This window comes from Calypte anna, chromosome 2 (genome assembly GCF_003957555.1).
Source record: "Calypte anna isolate BGI_N300 chromosome 2, bCalAnn1_v1.p, whole genome shotgun sequence".
NCBI classification, from domain to species: Eukaryota; Metazoa; Chordata; class Aves; order Apodiformes; family Trochilidae; genus Calypte; species Calypte anna.
Window position 1 is genome coordinate 35,337,524 of NC_044245.1, and position 23,096 is coordinate 35,360,619.

Below are 23,096 nucleotides of genomic sequence, written 5' to 3' on the forward strand. Positions count from 1 at the left end.
TGTACTTGATGACTTAGAGCTCTCTCCTCCCCATATCTGCTATCTCCTACCTTTCAGTGAAGAGGAAATGTAAAAAAAAAAATTCAATACATCTGTCATACATCCAGGTGTGGATGGTAAAAATCCTCTTATAAATTAACTGAATTTCTAATTCGTTCATATGAGAGTAAATTTTAAAAAGGTCTACCCTTACAAAAATAAAAATCCCTTCAGAACTAAAAGCAACAACTGAGACTAAAATAAATATATGCCTTAGACAATCATATTATATTATATTAAGGCAGCATGTATTTGCCTGCAAAGTTTTACGTAGGTTCAGACACCAAACCAGTGAAATCTAGAAGTCAGCTTGGCAGCTCTGGCTTCATATATACAGAAAAAGAAACCACCTACAAGTTTAAAGAGCAAAAAGTATTGTTTTGCAGTATCAGATAAGAAATTTGGATATGAGGGGACTATATCTATTGCAGTAAGGCAACCAGCAGCAGCCTATTCAATTTTCTACCTAATAAAAGACATTTTCTCAAGCTACTAATGCTCACCCTGTCTTCTTAATGTTTTTAGATTTGTAAGTAACAATCTGGGCACTAAATCCACCAAAAAGACAGTTGTCACATGCCAGACAGTGAGCCTGGGAAAATATCACACTTCCCAAAGACCAAAATTTAAGCATGATGATTAATACATATCTTAGGTATACAGGGAACCTCCAGCCCCACAGAAAACCCTAAGTTACATCAGCCAATGCAAATCAACAATTAATAAACATAAGAATTATCACAAATACAGAAGGTAAAAATTGATAACTTAAACACTTGCATAGTCACTTAAACACTTATTTGAGACAATTCTTCACAGCTATTTACAATGAAAAGTTTGCTGTGAGTGATGAACTAACCTGTGATTTTTTCTGCTGCCCAGTACTTTCCAGAAGTCTCCAGTACCCAGGCTTCATTTCTGTCCACAATCAAAAATGCACTTTGGAAAGTATGGCATGTACTTCCATCTTCATAATAATTTCCACCCTGTCCATGCTCTTCCAACAGAGCAACTATTACATCCAAGGCTTCTTTAGCTGTTGCACCTCTTTCAAGGCCAAGTCTATAAGAAAAGGGTAAAGCAGAGATTCAGACAAACATGTAACTGTGATGTGATCATAAGTTATTCATTTTAAACATCATCACTATTCTAGATTTAAAAAACAGAAGTGTTAGGTATGCTTAGTGTAAGAATTCCTGCTTTAATTATATTTACTAGAATTACAGGATCAGATATCAAAATACTTGTTTCAAGTCTCTATTTTCTACACTAGTTCTTAACTCTCAAGCCTGTTATAACTGGGTTTTCATTTTTAAAGAGTCCAATTACAAACCAGTGGCCTCAACTCCACTGTAAATATGCAATGCTCTATTTATCCCACCCCCAGGCAGAATGAATTTGAAGGACAATTTGTAAAGGTCTTTTTAAAGTAGCAGCTGTACACAAATTTGCTTTTCTGTCCAGAAGAATGAAAAATTGCAAACTAATATTACCAGAGATCAAAACAGGGAAGGAGTATTCAGTATTACAATCTCTCTACAACCTCTCTTTCCCAATGCTCCTGTATTTAATTGGCCCTGGAAGCTAAATGGATATTATGCTTTGATGCATCTTGCACACTGCAGACAGAAGCATTTGCACACAGTCATGCTTCAGTGTTCCTGCAGAGACTTCCCCAAAAAAATGTTTACCAACTGAACATCAGATACAGCTTTTGTTTGAACTAAGAGCAACCATATGACTAAAAGAACGTGATTTTAAAAGAAAGTCTGAGCAAAGAAAGAATATTTTAGGGAGAAGAAAACTGAGGCACTAGAATAGGTTTCATGAAGTTATAGGGAACAGCTGTATCTTGCCTTGAATAAGTGGGATGAAATAATCCCTTGTGAGGAATTACACCCCTAACCGAGTCAACATCAAAAGCAGTAGTAACCAGAAGAGCCCAAATCAGACCTGCCAGTTACTTCACTGGTTCCAAAATGCAGCTACTGGTAATGAGGAAATGCAGTATTTCAAACAACAGTATATTCATGAATCCATCCCCTGAGAGAGTTATCTGCGTCAGTCCAATATTTCTCTGTGCTCGTTATGTCGCCTTAGTATTTTCCTCTGCATTTCTCTAAAAGATCTGGACAAAGTCCTTTCAAATTGTGGATAACTCCAAGAAATTCACCTTTTTAAATTTAAGTGTTATGCTAGCCCTTTCCATTTTCCTGATAACCACATGACAAGAAAACACCACTAGGAGTCTTTCATAAAAACTACAGTACACTAATCAGGATAATCTGAATAACTGAAATACAATTTTTTTGATCTAAATACTTATCAACCTGAACTCTGCCCTGGGACTGCTTTATTAAATAGTTGGCAACTATTCACCTTGTTGTAAGCTGAATCATTGAAAGCAGTGCTTTTGCCTCTCTCAGAAGCATCTATCACTTAGAGACAAAGGAGAGCCAACTAGAACTTTAGATCCTAACCCACAGTGACAAAGGTTGGACTTGATGATCTCAGAGATCCTTTCCAATCTGTCTGATTCTGTGATGTTCACCACAGTCTTTATTGGAAAAAAAAATGCTTTGTCTTGAATTTTCAATTTCCTTTTTTAACAATAATACATGCTGACTTTAGAATTATACTACTCCACTGAAAGATGCCTTTGGCTTGTTTAATACCACATGCTCTCATAATACCCATCAACAGCCTTTGTCCATGCTGTAGGATTTTAAATCCTACCTAAAAAGTGATAATTCCACATGAGCTCAAAGAGATGAAATCTAGGAAAAAAGAATAATCACTAAGAGAATGTAGAAACAAACTCTTAGGGAAGCCTGAGCAGCCAAGCAAAATTTGATTCTACTTCATGGATGACATTCCTTGGATGACAACTCTTACATTGCCTCTGAAGACCACACTTCAGAGTACAAAGCTTTTATTTTCTTTGCAAGAAGCTAGGTACATGCATACACAGTGTGAGTCTTCATCCTTCAGCTAAGATCTGACAGAGATGTGGATGTCCAACATAAATATAGGTGTGAGAAAAGTTTGGCCATCAGAGATGTGCATTTCTTTGTTAGGATTAATGCTCCTCAAGCTTATTTTTATTTCAATACATCCTGAGGGATAGAATCTGTTCTGCAGAGCTGGTGTCAAATGCTTCACTGTGGCCATAAAGACTTGGAACCTTATGGCTCTCTGTTCTATGAGGTGATCCAAAACAGATGAGCAAGCTCAATGCAATTGGCCAAGTATTCACAGTAATGGAGAGAATCACTTTGCCTTGACCAAGAGACAGATGGTAGTCTGCATCTCTTGTTCTCCTCGCCTCTCTCTGCTTTCCAGCCAGGGACAATTTACTTTGTAGATGAGAAGGAAGAGAGAGAGGATAACCAAAGTGATAATCACTGGTAGTTTATGACCAGCTTTTCCTTATGCTGGTATCTCCTGACTTGCTAGTGTGGGTATTTTGAGACTAATAACTGTGACCAAGATAAGCAGAACTCTGCATCCAAACCAATGTTGAAGTTTCAAAGGATGCCAGTAGGAAGGAAAAACAAACGTGGAGCTTGGAAAGTCACCTAATACACCCCTTTACTTGGCAAAAGCTTGTTTTACATTTTCTTAAAAGAGCCCCTCCGGTGTATTCAGTCTCCCTTAAACTCCCTAGTCCTCCTAGGTACAGCTTCTCCACTGATTCCTTCAGTAACACAGAGTTTAGAGAAAATACCAAAGAGAAACATAATCCAAATTTCCTCATTATTTTCTCATTGGTCAGATACTATAAATCTCCTATTGTATTTCCCATTTCCACTGCATTCTCCCCAACTGGCTCATATCCCTCTTGATTTCTAGCAGCTGGAACCAGATACTGCATTTCTGCAGAGACAGCATTACAGTCAGAGAGCATTTACAATTACAGTTTCAGGCAGTAATACACCTGACAACAATTTCTTCTAAATCATGGTTCCCAGCTTGCTTATGAGGATGTCTTCTAAGGCTTTAATGCCCTCTTAAAGTCAAGGTATCTATTTCCTATTCTCCATCTATAAAAAATGCTAACTCATTACAGGAGTTAAGTAAAATGGTTTGACAGGATTTGTCTTGACTAAGAGTCTTTATTGCACATTTATCATCTCCTTGATATTTAAGTGGGTTTTTCACCTTCAGGAACTGAGGTTAAGCTGGTCTATAGCCACAGCTCTTTTTAACTCTATTAAGGACAGCCAAAACATTTAACCTTTTCCAGTCATCCAGAACATCTCTCATCTTTCACTAGTTCTCAAGAAAATTGAGAATTTGTCTGAAATTGGTTCAGCTCATTCATTAAGTATCCCACAGAAAATTCCAACAGGATCACTGGATCTAACATTGATTCACTTAAATAGCCAACTGTTGTTCTGTTCCATCTTTAAATAATTTGAGTCCATTTGCTCCCTTTCCCTTTATAATAATTTTGGACCATTTTCTCTTGTTCTTCCATTTACAGCTTTCTTCCCCCATCCATCTCTCCTTTAAATTCTCTTCACTACAAGATCAGCATGCAAGCTGAGGCTTACAGTGCAGTACAAACCTTTTAGGAAGACAGCCTTCAATGAACAGTCTTACAGGCATTTGCCAGCATTTAAATAAAGGCAATGTTTTGCACTGGAATTCATGGGCTGAAATGAGGCATAGTAGTTTGTTTATGCCTACAGTTGGCTATATGCCCAGGATAAGCTTTTTAGGTCCGAGTAGGCTGGTGTAAAGTGGGTGAGAACCAGGGGCACATCAGCAATCTGATGTAACAAATTAGTTAGCAGTTCTTTACTAACAATGTAGTAATTTTTTCTATACTATCAGAAGACCCACTGCTGGACTCTAAGGTAGGCAGACAAGGTAGGTTTAGTGAACTCACATGAGACTGGTACATACTTGGTAGACAAATTTAGATTCCACGTGTTTTAAGTGTTAACCTAGCCATGTCTGAAGCTCTGCCTGAAGAGGTTTCCTGCTTATATTGTTTTAAAATCTCCTAATGCCAACACCAGAAAGCTGTTACTCGGTATCACCACATCATCTAAACCTTTGGTGATAAAAACGCTGCTCACAGCTCAGTAAGCCACCCACCTTACAAGATCCATTCCAAGCAAGGCTTCAGATTCAGAAGCTGGTTCTCTGGTCACAACAGCTTCATTTGCTACACAGACTCCATGCTCATTAGCTCCCATTTCTGCCCCCCAAAGCCAGGAGGGCCTGCTCAGCACAACAGCGTGAGTCTTCGGCACCTGCTCAATCTCAATATATGTGCACTGCAGAGAGGGGGAGAAAAAGGCAGAATTGCAAGTGTTTTATTTGAATCTGTGTCTGAAATAACACAAGACTTCAACGCACAGGCAGGATAAATGTCATTAAAAAAAAGTCTACATCTTGAGTATGAGTGACAAAATTTCTAACAACATTTAACTGTCATTTTTTGAATCTTTACATTGCAAAAGACAAGGAAATACATTTCTTTTGATAGCTGCAAGCTTCAAAGAGTCAAGCAGAATCCAAGTGCTAGAATCAGTAGAAAGCTGCAGTAGACAGGCTGTACTGTTACAGTAAAGAAACACAAATGATATTTGTACATAGCAATGACACCAAACCATCTCACCTAAGCATAATTTCCAGTACTTTACTAACCATTTACCATCTCACTTAAGCACAGCCTCCTGTACTTTATTAAGTACACAGTGTACCAAAGATAACTAAATAAAATACATTGGAATGCTTCCTCCCCTCCCTTGTGCCCTCCCCTGCAGCTGCCCCCGGACTGACACTGCTGGTTGAAAGAAAGAAAAAAAAAAGAAAAAAAAAAAGGGTAATAAAGAGTTGAAAAGATGCAGTGGAATGCCTTCATAAACAGTCACAGGAAGTACAACACTGGCATTGTTTTTGCTAAAAAATTACGTTTCTGCTATTTTAAATGGTCTACTGTAATCACAGATCCCTGGAAGTATTCTGACAAATTAAAAATACAGATGAAGGCTGTAGAGAAGTCACAAAATTGCAAGGAATAAATAATTCGTTATCTTTTAAATATATTTACTTTTCTCTTACTCTGTGACTTAAAAACAAGCACTGTTTTATCCCAGGCAGCATTGAAGAGAGCCTGATCCATCATTAGATCATAGGCTTGTACAAGCCAAAGGATTTACATTTTATTATCAAGCTCACATTAAGCTCTTGAAGAACCAAACTGCAGAGAAGTTTCTTTTTGAGGAAACTGAAGCTGTCTGTTATATTTATGAGACAGCTCTTAGTATTTAACATTGCTATTGTAACATCCTCTTTGCAGGAAGTAATATGCAACATTTTTCTGAAGGATTCTTTAATCAGACATATCAAAGCAAGCAGGAAGAGCAGAATGGACTTGTTGACTGTAAGTTTTTTGCCATGAAAACAAATGCTGTGCCTATATTAAAACCTAAAGTCAAAGGAATCAGTCTAAAATAATCGGCAAGGAGAAGCTTCTCTTTTTCCAACCTGTCTTTCCCTCGTTATAGATTATGCAGCATGATAATTTTCAGCCTCCAGTCCTGAGGAAGAATTTTGACACTAACAGTCTAGTGTGCAACTAAAATGTATAAAAGACCATATTTGATCAGAAATGGCATTTTATCAGAGTCCTTCATTCTGACCATGCAATAAGCACACAGGAAATGAGCTTGCCACTTTCACGAGGAATTGTGTGTGAACTGTCATCTTCCTATAAAGCTAGGCAAATTATAGGTGAAATAAGGGGATGATTTACTATGGAAGACACGTGATTTTTTTTTTTTTTTTTTTTTTTTAAAGAAAGGAACTTTTTCATTCTAAGGAATTGACAGCAGAGTAGGGACATACTTCTCTTTTCCTTTCTGCTGTGTGTTTAATTTTGATTTTTTGCATAGGCAATAAGACCCTGGCAGGACTTATCTTCTCTATTTCTTGGAGAAAATATCTAATAGTTAACCAAGTTATTTGAATAAGTTATTACTTATAGTGATAAGCTATGATTTTGCAGAGACAGACTGCTCATCTATTTATTCAGATGCAACAAAATCTGACACTGGCTGGAAGCTAAGATCTAACTAATAAAACCACTTCATGGAGTTCCTTTATTTCATTTTCTAACCAAGCCATGCCAGAGCAGCTCCTTCTTATCAACACACCCCCTTCCCTATCTGAGCTGTCAGCAAGAAAATTACATTTTTTACATTCTGTACAATTTTTTTTTCAGAGCTCTGGGTCAGTGCTGTTTGGATTAGCACTTAAAGCCTGTGTGTGAGTGAACAGAGACTTAGTGTCTTTCCTGGATGTGCAAAGGAGGAGGTGCAGCAGCAGGAAAAGGGGTTGTGCCAAGCACCTTCCCACATTATATGTGAAGGCAGGACTGGAGCAGCTCTCAGGAGACAGGTCTGCAGCCAGGGAGATACCAGCTCCTGCACTGCACAAGTCGTGGCTCCCTCCACCTCCATAGGTGGTCAGATATTTGGAACCATCCCACAGTCATCCAGGACATGAACCTTCTCAGCTTTGTAGCAGAAAGCAAAAACTTAGACAAAAGTGTGGAGGAGACTTCAGTGCTCCATAAATCTCCACTTGCATAGAATTCTCCAGATGAACAGCCCTATTATACAAGCTTGCTTACACTGAGGCTTGGATACTCTAAGAGGAAAAATTATGACAACACTCTGAAAAGTGAGTCTAGAAAAAATGCTGAATGTTTTTGTTTTTTTTTTCTGCAAAACATATTTGGGCTGTCTTTGCTATGAAATGCTAATTACTTGGGACCTCATTCCAGATCCAAGGAGATCCAATGCTGCTATTGATTATACAGATGCTATTGTCAATGGTAGCAGCTGAGGAAGGGAAAAGAGGAAATTGTCTGCTCCTGCTTGAAGGGCACTGAAAAAACAGTGCCCTTGCTTTGCAACTATGTAATCAGATGCCAGGAAACATGCAGAGCCCTCTTTTCATTCTTTCATTTAGAAACACATTTCAGTCTGTTAGGAGAGCAATTGGCTGAGATCACAAAAGAGCCAGTGGGACAGCAAACCAGCAGCATACATACAGCTCTCCCTTGCCATACTCCTTCTCCACCTCCCCCCAACCCAGTGATAAGCAAACATGGACCATATTTTCATCCAGTTATTTTCAGCTTCAATACAGTAACTCATGTTCACAGAAAATGTTCAAGGCTAATTTATTATATACGTTGCCTTAGAAGACTTAAATAACAGAAAACTATCCCAGTCTACTAGTGGATGACACAGCCTTGTAAAACTACTACTTACTTGATTCTTGTTCAAGAATCCTTGGCCATGATGAAAAATCCTTGGTAAGATTTTTATCTTCCCATTAGAATTACTCACTCCATTAAGCAGAAAAGCAAGCATTCAATAGGACTGAGACATATTAAGGCAAGCATTTAGTTCATATTTATTACTAATAGGTATAAGCTCCTCAAAAAAATGGGGTCCAGATGTTAATACAGATTATTTTAAACTTAAACCCCTTGCTCTTCAGAACTCCACCCTCCCACTCCCACACCCCTGAATATAACATCAGAAAAATCTTTTTCAGATAAAATATCTTCATGCAGGAAGCAGAGGAGCTGAACTATCCACCTGTATCCAAGACATGCCAACTGCAAACGTAGGTTAAATGAAGCCAGTTATTGGATTTTGATCAGAACAAACCATTGCTACTTGTTCCACAGAAATCAGAATATACACTTATAACAGCTCGAGATGGAAGGAAATGGTGGGGGAAAGACAACACTGCCCACCAAAAAAAACCTCACTGGCCACTGGATCTCTAGAAACGGGAGCTCAGACAATGACAGAATTTCAAAAGCAAACCCAAACCACAGCCTCCCTGTCACCTCTCCTGTACCCCGCTGATCTGGCAGACCCCTCCAGCACAACAGCATAGCAGCCTGTTCCACTGAGAGCTGTGCCAAACCAGGCAATGACAAATCAAACAGACATAAGGTACTGCTGTGATTCTGCTTGATACCAACCCTCTCTTTAAAATTCAGGAAGCATTCAGGTTTAGCATTTCATAACACTAACACTTTTCTTTTGAGTATGAATGCTAAAACCAGAAGAGTACTGGTACGCTTGGTGGCAATGGCTGTTAATGAGTAGTGTCAAGCTCCATTGATTTGCTACAACTCCAGCCCTGAAAGCAGAGTAACTGGCATCATGCCCTGTGACAGTAAATTCCCATTGGGAAATATAAAAAAAGAAAAGAACAGAGACTTTGCATCCAAGAGATGCAGCCAACAACTTTTAAGAGAATTGAGCAGGCTGGAAAGTAATGACGTTTCTTTTATTTCACTTACGGTATCAAGAAAAGAATCTTTCCAAGTCAGTTCTAAGCACAGTGCAAGGCACAAATGTGCCTCCCACCCTAGCTAGGGCATGCAGATATATTGGAGGTAGTCCAAACACAGACACAGCAGTTATAAGCACATGAGATTTCTTCTTTCATTAATGAAAAGAAACTATTGTGCAGCTTCTACTGTACTCAGGCTGCACAAACCCGATTCCTAGCACTGTCAGTCATGTCATTATTAAATATCAATGAAATCACATAGGCTTCAGCCCTGGATAACAAAGGCAATAGTCAGAGAATGCTTTAGAAAAAAAATATCTTTGAAGAAGAGCCATGAGATTCTAGATTACAGAAGAGATTCCCCAACAACACCCCCTCATCAGATCCAGCCTCTAACTTGGTGTTAACACTTTGCTTAACTACTTCAAGCACTGCTGTACCATAGCACAAATTTGAAAATAGGCGAATTATCTGCACTATGGTAGTAACTCAAGAAGTTGCACCATGGCTGCTTTTAACCTGTTCTAAAGAAGGAATGGCAAAAATGTGATGAGGCAGTCTCGTGGCCTGCTGCCTCCATGGCCATCAAGACACAGAGACTGATGGCCTGGCTGGAACTGTCTATAGGCAATGCTTCAGGTGACATAGGCTACATGGGTTCTCTCTTCATGATGAAGTGAAGGACTGCAAAGCTAGAACATGGCTGTTCATGAAAGCCTCTCAAAACTGTCTCCTGTGAATGCTCCTGGTAAAAGTGTGTTGTACAAGTGACTCTTTTGCTGCCTGTTTACAGCAACAAAGGCCAACAGGGCTCAAAAGAGTGGGAATAAACATTCTCCAAAGACAGACATGCACACGGTAGCATAAAGATGTGGCAAACTGATGCTGTTTTCTCTGCTTTCTTATGCATTAGGCAGCAGATAAGTGGAAACTTAAGTTAGCACTACTTATGGTTATACATGAAATACACAGTGGAAGACACCTGGAGGACTTCACAACACCCATTAAGCACTCCTATGACATCCTGTATTAGCAGAAAAACTGCTGTGCTGTAGTGGAGGGGAAATGCACACTACATTAATACTCGTATGCTCATGTTGCAGATAAACAGAAACAGCAGCAGCATTTACTAAGTGTAAAAATACAGAACAAAACTAATATCTGCCCCAGTAGAGAGCCTCTTACTTCATCATCTTAGGAACTAATTTTCCCTTTTTATGAAGGCCCCAGAGCACTTCACATAAGCTTCTGTACTGGTGTATGGTTCCTAGCTGTTTCTATTCATTGCAACCAATAACTGTGAGATTTTAATCTCTGTGCCTCTGATCTCTAGCAGTGGCATTTATCATGAAGCCTAAGGATTGTAGATTTTATTGTAGAAAATACTGAACAGCTGCCCTGTCAAAAAGCAAAACTACACACCCTCTGACCTACTCTAACCTACTTTATCAAGCCACCAAGGAGCCTCAGGCATGTGAACCACAGAATGGAAATGTGCTCAACAAAATTAAATAGAAAAATCTTTAAACAAAGAAACTACCACAAAGACATCCAAGGCAGAGAATGTTCTCTGGAGACACTACACATCAGAGTTGATTCAGCAGTCAAGAATTCACTTCTTGTTTTTTGTTACAAACCTAGCAGTCTATGTGCTGAGCAAAAGTGAAACTGAAATAGGGATGAAGCTTATTAATATATTTTTTAAATACAAAACAGACTTCAAAGAAGACACAAAATGCCCAGAGATACCCTTGGAACTCTCACATATCCTAGTACTGATTTCTTTGCTTGACCACTTTGAAATGCCTGCTCACACACTTGTTTTGCCACAAGTAAACTGCTGCTGGCTCATGCACTGTGTTACAAAGCAAAGTCAAACATATTCATTTAAAACCAGAGGCCTTCAATGGAGCAGAACAGAGAAAAAGCTCACATTAGCCAAGCAGCAGACTCTGCTAAAGGCAACAACCACTTTCTCTCTTTTATTAGTTGCTATCTGCCTGCACAGTGCATCTGCTCCATCTCTTTGTGCAGTTTAGAGGTTAGTTTAAGCACGGTGGCTTGAGGTAAGCAGTCTGACTGCGTGTCCTGAGTCAGGCTGCTCATACAGCTCAGCTGAGAGGCAAGGAAAGGCAGCTTCCTAGACTATCTCTGAATTTTAAGCCTTCAGACCACAACCTTTTTAACCTACATAGAGCAAATGAAAAGTTTCACCATGGGCACAGTGCTGTTTCCTCATGCTTTCCTGCCAGCCAACACTCACCCATGCAGGTACAATAGTGCAGGTGCCACTTTTACAGTAATGTGACTATAATGGTGGCACTGTCAATCTGGAGCATTCCCAAAGAGCAAATTTTCAGTACATTCAGAAGATGCTTGGCTTCTGTTACCAGGTTCTGAACATCTTACCCCCAGATATAATGCAGATAACCCCGAAGAGTTGGCATAAAAGGGAATCCAAGTACACCAGAACTAAATTGTGGCACTGGCATGATGCTTGGTGATTACATTACAAATACCAGAATTAAGATACCTCCAGGTAACACAAAGCCAACTTTAACTCAGTCAAAGTTTACTTCCCAAGCTTTATATCTATCTTGCAACAACAGAGACCCCCTGAGTTGGTTTCAGGTGAGTTTTTATGTCTGCAGTGCTCAGACCAATGCACAATAAAAAAACCTTACTGCATCTCAAAAAACACAGAGCAAGGAAAAGCAGGAAGATATACTTTAAACAACAGCAAAGCCTCACACCACTATTGAAAAAGAAAACAAATAACAACTAAGCTGTAACTGTGCCATGAAGTTTCAGAGAACACAAAATTGCTCTTACCCCACAGAGGCCTGGGGTTCAAACTCAGAAAAGTGTTTGAAACCAACATGGTAGAAAGATTTTTCCATATTACATAATTTGATAGACTTTGTTGGAGATCATCCTTTCTATTTCACCCCTTCCACTCCATCCTAAGGAGTTGCAAGCTATTAAGATAAAGGAGCTTTTACAGCTCTATACTGAAGCAAGCAAACACATCTGTTTTCAAATCTCAGATAAACGGCAAAAATAGAAGGTTGATCTGAAATTAAAAACAATCCACCTGGAAAATTCAGCTAAGAAAAAAGTCATCCACCTAAAAATTCTTAAGGAGAAAAAAACACAGCGAGCAGCAGGTTACTAGAGAACAAGACAAATCTAGTCAGTAAAATCTACCTTAAAAATAAGACGGAAGAGCTTGAATCTTAAAACTCATACAATGTGAATTCTCACTAACACATAAAAAATGTGGTTTTTCAGATGTGGATTTTAAGAGCACACTTACTTTTAGTAGACAAATCCAAAAAAGGGCTCTATTGATAGTGAAGAAGGAATATTTCACCTGCACGCACAAGTTTACTACACTGACCACTACAATAAGGAAGAGAGCAGATCAGCATCTGCCACTGCAGAACTACAATGTGAGACAAGAACAAACTTCTGAGAAGGTTATGTCACACACACACATACACACAGAACAGGCCTCTATGAAAAGCTACATTGTTCAGGGTCTTGGGAACCTGATGACATGGGAGGGAAGGAATTATGTAGATGAGTTAGCTGTCAGGTTACTTGTCTGGTAGACTGAGCCACAAAGACCAAGTTTAAAGTGATTGGCATTATTCACTGAACTCCCTTGTTTAAGGCCCTGCCACAAACTAGCTGATAGGGATATAGCAGAGCCAGCCTGATTCCTTTATGGCAATAACCTAGCTGAACTACTCTCCCATTTTTTGTTACACTGTGCATTACCACATTTGCAAACCTGAGTAGCACAGAACATCAGCAGGATGCAGACTTTTGAGAGAGTCTTATAAAACAAGACCCAAGATCTCAACAGAAGTTCAGAATGTGACTGACAGTCATGGAGAAGTAATCAAAATTTTATACACATTGGATTACCTTACTTGCAAGGAACAGCATATAATGGAAAGCAAGTCCACCATCATGGCCCAGTGCAGGTAAAGAATCATGCATCTAACATGAGAAACCAATGCAAATGTACACTATGGAATGGAAAGAAAAGCTGTTCATTTTTCATATGGAAAAAACCCAAAACATTAGGGTGGATGAGAGTGAAAATTTAGTTGGAGGCACAGAGATTTATTGACTTAGAAAAACAGTAGCATGGAATTTGTCAATCACCTTTTTTCCATTTTCAAAATATAACACATTTTTCTCAGACCTGCTTACTTAATTTTATAAAACACAGGGGAAGGAAAGCTGTAACAAATGAAAGCAAAAAAAAAAAAAAACAACTCAACCATGCCACAATAATTTAACTGTTGGCAATTTTCATAGGTTTTAAAGAACAAAGTAATAATTCTGAATATGTCAAATGCTACATTTAGAAGTTTTGTAATTTCTTTCCACTCCCTCTGTTAGCTAATTTCCTCTGACAAGTAAGCAAGTTTGTTTAAAAGGTGGAGAAGCAACTGAATTAAAACCTTTCCTTAAAGTTTTATTTACTTTTAAATGTACCACTAACAGTACAGAAGAAATTAAGAGGCTTTGCACAGGCTCTGCCTACAGGTAAACATACACTTGGCATAAGGCAAGAGTTGTCTTAGACACATGATATAAATACACATATTGCAGCTGAATAGCAGAAACTGAAGACTGTCCTTCTGTTCCACTGTCACAAAGAATCAGCATGTTTGAAATTGAAATTTTCTCCATCACTAGTGTTCTTAAATTCATAAAACAGCCAAGTCTAGAAAAACCTGGATTTAGAGCTTTTACTGATTCTATCTTTCACAATTCCTACTCAAAGGGGATTACTATGATCCCTTTTAAAAAAACATTAAGTCGTCAGATTTAAAAGAAGTGAAAAAGAAAAGGATTATTTCTAGAGATAACTACTCTAACACTGATAATTGCTAACTTGTTTGGTTGAACACACTCCCTCCCCATGAAGGTGGGGGAAAAAGTCTTTAAATTAAAACTAGCGAGTAGATCTATGCTTAGGTCTGTAAAAAGGAGAGCATTTAAAGAACTGTGCAAAGGTACCAGACAGTTTTTAGATTTAATAAAACAATTCTAAAAGTATATATAAAAAATCCCTAGTGCTGAGTGTGATGAGAATTCACAACTCCCATAGTGACTGAAGATGTTTTTATTCTGTGCTAGGAGGAAATGGGAAGAATTCTGGTAAAAATGTGGAGGCTGTATGTTTCTGTACACCACTGTACTTGCAGAACATCAGGGTTAACAAATGAAGAATTATTTATGCAGTATCATAGACAGAGGCCAAAGTATGCTCTAATTAGGGCTTAAGCCCCTATTTAAAAAAAAACAAAACAGGTATTAGCACAGTCCATTCTCTTGTCTAAAAGTGCCTCTTCACCACCCTGGAACAAACTATCATAATTTTTAAAAAAATTAATAGATAAGGGGGAGGGTTGCAGATGCTGGTTAGCAAAATAAATGTACAAACTGCAGTGTACTGGGCTAAGGGCTTGTGCTCCCTGCTTCAAAAAAGGCTGGAAACAATCTAATTTTTCTCTGGATTCTATAAAAGGCACTAAACTGATTAATCATGGAGTGGGAAAGGGATTGTAACATTAATCACACCATTTGGCAAATTATGATAATTTCATCAAAAAGTAAGATACAGGACAATGAGATCAAAACAACTGAGTATTCCAATATTAAGCTCTTACAAAATTATCTCCTTCAAGGATACAAACACTCCAGAGCAGCTTCTGGGAGCTATTACTCCAGAACAATAGGACAATTTTTTTCCATTTCTATTTTTATGAAGAGAAGCTTAGAAAAAAGTCCTCTGAAGGTTTCTCATTACACTCGTGTTCCGTACACTAGCACAGGTCTAGAACAATGATACCAATACAGCACTATATTAAACAACAATTATAGTGCTTTTGGAGAGGGGGAGGGTAACTCTTTATACCCAAGATTAAACCATTTAATAATTCATGAGCTGTACTGGAGATGCTGGTAGCAACAGGAACCAAGGGAACATTAACTGCTACAAAGAAGAGGACCAAATTCTCTGGAATTTGGAAGTTACCCCACTTGTAAGAGAGAATTTAAAACTGGCACTTGCTTTAGGATCTCTTCTGGGCAAGTGACAATTATATTCATAAAGCACCTGTAGGGATGATCCAGCAGCCTGGTGCAGAACTTCCAGTGTCCTCAGCCTTCTGCACAGCCACAGGGACAGGAGGAAGCTGAATGCAGGGAACCTCACAGCTTCTGCTTCCCCAGTTGGCAGCCAAAGCAAGAACCTGTGGATTCTCAAAGTTCCTGATGGTGCAGATCAGGCCCTGTGTCCTCCTCTAAAATGTCTATCCCCACCAATCCTTGTCTTCTGCTGCCTCAGTCTCCTCATTCTACTTCACTGCACTCCTTCCCCTCTTCTTGTTTCATGTATGCCCTTGCTTAACTCTTCCAAATCTGCTTTTCCTTTCATTTCTCCTATCATTAAAATGAGGCTGCACTAATGTTCTATAATTAAAATTGCTTCCAGCAAGGTCCCTTTCAACCCCAATCCATGACATCAGTGTCCAGTTTCATATTCTATCTAGGATTCAGAAAGAAGGCATGGCACTGAAAATTGATGATGACACAGGTACCTCAGGTACAGAACATGTCATGAAAGGCAACACAATGTACAAGAGTTACATTTGGTTCACAAATCTTATGCTCTAATTTTCTCCTCATATTCCTTTATCAGAGCCCAAGTTCTTCGAGGCAGAGATTTCTCACTACCTGTTTTGCAACACACCTGGTGTAGTCAGGCCCCATTAAAACTGTGAAATGAAAACAATTCACATGCCAAGTGCCAAACTTCATAAACCTGCTTCTAGTTCCAGTTAGCCAGGGTATTTTTTCCCTGAAAAGGAAAAGGTAAGCAATAGGCTACATCATGCAGGAACCTGAGACATGAACAGTTGTCCTGGTTTGGGCCAGGAAAGAGCTAATTTTCTGTCTTGCAATTGCAACCATAAAAGTTCAGCCTGTCAGCTGAAGAAAGTACAGATCATGGATTTAGCATCAATTAAACAAAAAACTCATATTCTGAGTTTCACTTCCAGGACTTCCAAAAATATTGTCTCCCCTCTACTCAAGAGAGGTTAGAGAGAAGGGAACAAAGAGTGCACAATCTGACACGAAGAGAAGAAGGTATTAATTTCTTCCAGTGATAGTAATTTCCACAGTTGGAATGTAACAATTCACACTTACCTCAACTTTGCTTCCCAGATCATGAGCTGCAGCAGCAAAGTAGACCACCTCCTGCACTTCATCCCTAGGCCGTGCAGAGTTCTTTCCAAACACCACCAGCCCATCTTTAGAACATGGGGGAAAGGCTACAAAACAGTAACTTGGAGGAGCTGAAGCCATCCTGGAAAGGAAAAGAGAAGTAAACGAAGATAAGTAATATTTGCTGAACTCAAATTGTGTGCATTAGAGAATCATTCCATCTGACACCCTTTGCTGTAGCTAAGAGACTATGCATTCCCTCTGTCTGTTAGCTGCTTGTGCAATGATAATGGAAGAAGAGCTCAGAAGAAGCTTGTCTAGATGTAATAAAAAGAATTCCAATTTTTTTCAGACATTTTTCACCCAAGCCTTGTGCAGGCATAAGGAATAAAGGCAAGATGACTGTACCTTAATGAATCGATTTAATCCCCACAGAAAGAAAAAAGATAATCTGGACCAGAGCTGTTTTAGAACATATGACCCAGATGTATTCTGCTGACTCACACAAATGCAGAGACACAGAATAGTTTTAAATAATTTACTATCTCTGTGCAGTTTAGAATGTCCAAAAAAAGAAAGTGAAAACATGTTTGAGAGATTCCTGAGGGGGGACAGTGGTGTAACTAGAAACAGAACAGATACAGCACAATTATTCACAAAACTGTCCATCGATTCACCTACTTGGATCAGACACAGACTGAAGCACTAATTGCACTGTATTTTCTCTGTGGTTTGTCTGCATTGCTGCTCTTGTCTAAAATTAATTGATCACAGGTATTTGTTTATGCAAGCTAATGTGAATATTCTTTAAAACGCTTAGATGATAGCACAAACATTTTAACATCTTAAGTGTTTACAATGTCAATATTAATAAAATTACAAACTGTTTCAGGGTTATGACACTACTGTAACCAGTCTTGTGTACATTGCCATATCTGACATTTTTTCCACCATTCGGGGAATATTCTGGCACATAGGGCTATGAAAGAAAAAGGCTGGGTGTTTCTTCCTTCTTAAAGTAGCACTCAACAAAGATGTCTGAGATTTCTTCATAGATATTATCATTCTATCAGAAATTCCAGCTGCAAAATGAGCAAATGTACCCCTCTTCACCCTCCATGATATCCTGAACAAGCGAAAATAATTGCACACATTTGGACTTCCTAGAAACAACAAATACAATCAATAGTTTGCCCCCAGAATGTTGGAGGTGGAGGGGTGTGCAAAGCTGCTTTTGACCATTAATTTGGACATCTTTCAAACCATTTGATTTTTAATTTTTTTTAAACAGTACCACTTGAGCACACACTTCTCACAGAATAGCAGACTTCCAGTATTAAACCAAAGAAAGAATGTGTTCTGGTTAAAGGCTATAATTCATAAAGTGGTAATTGCGAAGAAAACCCTAAAGAGTTTGCCTATAGGCTAAGAACCTAATGGGTTAGATCACACTAATGCTCAAACTCACAAAAAACCCTTCAAGATAAGATGTGTTTAAGGTGTCTTCTACCAACATAATGCAGAACTGTCAAGGGAACTTGCATAACCTTTTTATTCAGGTAAGATTATATACAAAGAATAACCAGCCAGTGAGTCAAAAATGCATCAGGAAACAAACCAGACCCTTTTTACAAGCAGAGTTTTGACTAGTGGAAAGGGACAAGCTTCTAGAAGTTGGAGTGGTGATAATTACATCTGTCAGGGGACACCTACCTGCAGACTTGCATACTGTGTCACTAAGTCTCAGTACATTACTGGTTCTAGATGAGTGTCTTGCAGGCAGCCCTGAAGACAAAACCCCACTTTTATTGCCACTCTTACTACTTGCAAGTCATCAGAATATTGTGATTAAACTGAAATATAACATGTAGAGCACTGACCAAGCTTCATCACTAATGAAACCATTCAGTAATTTGCTATGAATTATTTTTAGTATGTACATTTATTTCGCCCTGTTGGTGATGTCTATGGAACTGTGCTCCAGCACCATAAGAGTTCACATCTACCTTCAGGTAAGTCATCATTTAGTCATCTCAGTTTGTTTTCTCGTGCCTTGCCAAACCAGCCAAAGTCTTGGAATAACTTGCAGGCTTACTGTGGATCTCAGTTTTCAAAAGAAATTTTGCTTCATTCTAAACACAAACTAAGTGGATTTATTTTAAATACATAAGGCAGTGGAAAGGTATTAGACACCCAACAGCCTAGGAAGAAAGGCTGAAGTGATACACAGTGCTTATTTTTATAACATTAAGTTCTTCAACTTATACACCAAACAGTGCCAGGTAGGCTTAAAAAGATGGGAAGGGAGGCTTCAGCCACTGTGTTACTGAATGAACTGGAATGCATGCAAGGGAGATTTTTTTCATACCTATAGACTGACTAGGCAGGGAAGAGAATTAGAAAACTGTAGGTCTGTGGTATTCTATGGGCTCCTAAAGTCCTCCCTAGAATAAAGCAGTCTCATTTGTATTTCTAAGGTTTTTTAATTTTTCTTTTAAATACACCAACTGTTACTGACCCAAAACCAAGCTACTATTTTGGTAATGCTTTTTAAGTATGAAAGTATGAATAAGCTTATTTCAGCATACACTGTATTTCACACAGGGTGTATGTAACAGTTAAACACTGCAAGATGAATATTAGAACCTTGTACTAAAAAAACATGATTGTCGTAAGACTTGGCATTGGCATCTTAAGGTTCTAGAGAGGGAAGTTAGCAGGCAATTTACTACAGTTCAGATCTACTCCATTTGCTAGGTAGCAGTTTTTCCTATAACCTCATTTGGTTCATTTTAAATATGTCAGTTTCTCAGATACACCCACAACGTGTGTTTTTTCAGAAAACTACTGAACTTCATCTTCCTCCATCACATCACTAAAGCAATCTGTTAGCAGGTGCCTAAGGAGGACATTTTTCCTTGCCTACTTCATTTTCCTTTTTTTCCTTAGTTCAACTTCAAGTTGTCCTCATTCTCATTTTCACACCTTTGCCAACTCTTTGCCCTCTCAAAAGACACCATCCTGACTCAAAGCCAAACAAGCATCTTTCATCTGTGGGAGGAACAGAATACTCCTACTTCACAGTACCTCTAATAAACAAGGCTCTCACAAAACCACCTACTGCTAATCCCTACTCTTTTTTTCACACATCATCTGCTCTGCCAACCAAAGGCAATCCTGAAAACCCTAGAAAACACTGGGAATTACTGCACAGAGATCTGAAAGAACACTTTGTTGCCCATTCACAGCCACAGATCTTTACCACATGTTGGTGTACAGGCCTGATTTTCTCAACAGGTGGTACCTCAGACCTACATTTTCATAGAATCATAGAATGCCAGGGTTGGAAGAGACCTGAAAGATCACCTAATTCCAACACCCCTACTTGGCAGGGACACCTCCCAATAGACCAGGCTACTCAAGGCCCCATCCAACCTGGCCTTGAACATGTGGTGCTTAGGGACACGGTTTAGTGGTGGCCTTAGCACTGCAAAGTTACCAGTTGGACTTGATCTTAAAGGTCTTATACAACCGAATGGAAAACAAACAAACAAAAAAATCACAACAAAACAATGCTATGACTATCAAGGATTTATTAACATGTCTGAAAACCACTCTGCTGCTGAAATAGGAACATGGAAGTTGCACCTCAGGAAAACTAAGCTATTAATCTTGACAAGACACAAAATGCTAATCTTCAGGTTGAAAAATATCAAGATCTAGAACATTTTACTCTAGAGTATTTTCCATTTCACAGGATTAGGATCTTATAAATGATAATATTTATTAAGAAGGGTCGCAAATTCTGATGAGAACAACTTGCACTATTAGTGTCAAAACTTGTCCATGATCAGACTTTCAGAGTGGTCTGAAGAACAAGGAGAAACATTTTTATTACTTAAGTCTGGACATAAAGGTTGTGACATAGGCTAGTGAAGGCTTCATTTAGATGTAATTTTTAACTTACAAATATAGGAACAGAAAAATAATGCTGTTACAGCAAGAGACATGCAGGATAGATTGCACCATCCCATCCTCCTCTCATGAACACATGACTGTCAGAAACTGAAGCCACACACCTAGGAGAACAGGGATGGGCATAAATTATTCAGTATGTTTTGAAGCCTTCCCTCCAACCTAGGAAAACTGAAATAAATATATTCCCACAGCAAAGCTCTCTGAGTTTAGAAAGCCACAGTCCAAACTGGAGAAAGGAAAATTTTTGTGCTAATTGGTCAAGACATTTTGGGGGGTTGGTTTTTTTTAAATTTTATTTCCAGAATAACACTGTGTAATGTTTCTCTTTAAGCTTCAATTTTGTACTAAAATAATCTTTTATAAAGTTCACGAATTTTACTGCTTAAATAAAATTACTTCTCAAAAAAAATTTTACCCTCCTGTATCAAATAGCTATTAATCCTATTCAAGCCAACTAATTTTACTTTTTTCAAAAATACCCTGAAAACATTAAGCACAAAGTGATTGCTTGTTTTACAAAAGTTACAAACTCTACTAAAACTGTTTTGCCAACAGTAGTTTTCAAAGTTACTATGTCTTATTTATTAAAAATATTATTAAAAAAATTTTTCAATATAATGGACTACTCTTTATTGTGGCTCTACTTACAACTTATTGTTCAAGCAATAGCAAAGCTTACTTCTAAAACACGAAGACTGCTTTGGCCAAGAGAAAGTTATTTTCTCCATCTTTTCTTTCAATTGGAAATCAAAACAATAGGCTTATAATAAAAGCACAGCACTCGCTAGGAAGCAGTAGGCAATGAAAAAGTTCAGTGTGAGAAAACAGGGTCAAAAAAAGTGTCTTGCAATTTAATTGGTGTTTATTGAGCTAAACATGCTCTTGCTCTTCATGCTTTTTTTTTTAATTGCTGCTAACTTAATGTCCTGCAATATTATCTCGAGAAAAGCTGAAGATGTCCCTGAAGTCACACATAAAAACTCTTTGGTTTTAATACAAGTTAGGCTAGCTGGGGGTTCTGAAATGTAAATTAAGAATCATTGTTAATGTCAATTAAAACTTACATCACATTAAAAAGATATATCTAAAGTAGCTATTCCTTAGAGCTACTCCCTTCCAGAGCAGGGACCATACAGGATATGTTAAATGATGCACATGTACAAACAGTTCTGCTCTAATAAAAATTTTTTGTTTTCTAAACCAACATAATCTCTTGCCTAAAACGTGATAGTACCCAGTCACCATCATGCAGAACAATACCAGACCAGTAAAAGATACTACATGAGGTCAGCTACCCTCGTTACAGCTCCTCTTCACAAGAAATTAAAAAAAAAAGCTCAAGTTATTAAGAAAAGTTCAGTGAGACCAAGTAGTCAGCACTGACAACAAAAAAGCATTCATCTCACATTACCATGAATAGAACTGAACCATAAAATTTGCCTTATATTGATATGATTTGAGGCACCAGCTGGAAAAGCTTCAGCTTGATCAAGCCAAACCTTCACCTAGGAGCATTACTGCTGCATTGGTTACTCAGCATGGCTCTGTTAGCAAGACTTCCAGCTCAGATGGAAACACCAACTACACACTTTGACTTCATTCAGCTTAGTGAAGTTAGACAGGTACATCACACAAATTCATCTTTCAAACATTTTCTAAAGTTTGTCTTCAAGAGTTTTGTTGGCATAAGTCTCCAGCTTTCTGAAGCACATACATAACCAAAATGTTGTACAGTCCCAATCCTCAGTTTTTCAAGCACACCTCTGAATGTTTTAGATAACCCATTGTTAATGCTGGTGAAAATCAACATTATCTTTTCAAGACAGTGCAGCTATCCACAGACAGGAATGAGAGGGTCAAGACTAGGGTTTCATCTCAGACCTCCACAGGAATTTGGTGAGAACACCACTTTTACTAATAATACCGTCTAATTTTTCCACCTTTACTTCTACAGTTTCTTCAAATTAAAGGTGGTCTGGAACAAGTGCGTTAGGTACCAGAAATACAGAAAGCTTCTGAATAACTTGCTCGTAAGTTTCAAGTGCATTCTGGTGATCACCAGAATTTTAATTTTCTATAATGCTTATACTGCAAAGACATAAAATGTGTTTCTGTGCATTATGGGATGACTTTTCCTCACTATAGTTTTGGCTTTTATAAAACAGAAACCCAGCTGTGCTTCTGAACTATTTCACTAATGTTTAAATATTTCAGTAAATCTGTTTTCATTGCTACAAAAAAGGGTAAATGACCTAGCCTGCAAGAAACATTTACTATGAGGGAAAAACTGAGAGGCAGCAACTGAACAGGAGCCCTCAGAAGTGGATCAAGGCTGTTTCATTCAGTAGGGAAGAATATAATGAAGAGATCACACATTATTTATTTTCAACTCTTCCATATTTTCTTTTTAATGGGGTACCATGAGAAAGGTTCTGTTACAACTGTAGAAAGTTTGTTCAGGGTTTAGCTGTTGGGTTTGAACC

The 23,096-nt window shown here is 38.3% G+C and overlaps 1 protein-coding gene across 2 annotated transcripts in view; it reads right to left on the minus strand.

The window, feature by feature from the left end:
- The window catches only part of SCRN1 (secernin 1), a 35,263-nt gene that overhangs the window by 8,502 nt on the left and 3,665 nt on the right, over positions 1–23,096 (minus strand). For both annotated transcript variants that reach the window (XM_030445335.1, XM_030445334.1), the window contains exons 2-4: positions 16,618–16,777; positions 5,146–5,327; positions 899–1,101 (exon numbers count right to left, since the gene is read on the minus strand). In XM_030445335.1, coding sequence (XP_030301195.1) covers positions 899–1,101; positions 5,146–5,327; positions 16,618–16,776 — 544 coding nt within the window. In that variant the 5' untranslated portion in view covers position 16,777. The remainder of the gene's footprint in view (positions 1–898; positions 1,102–5,145; positions 5,328–16,617; positions 16,778–23,096) is intronic.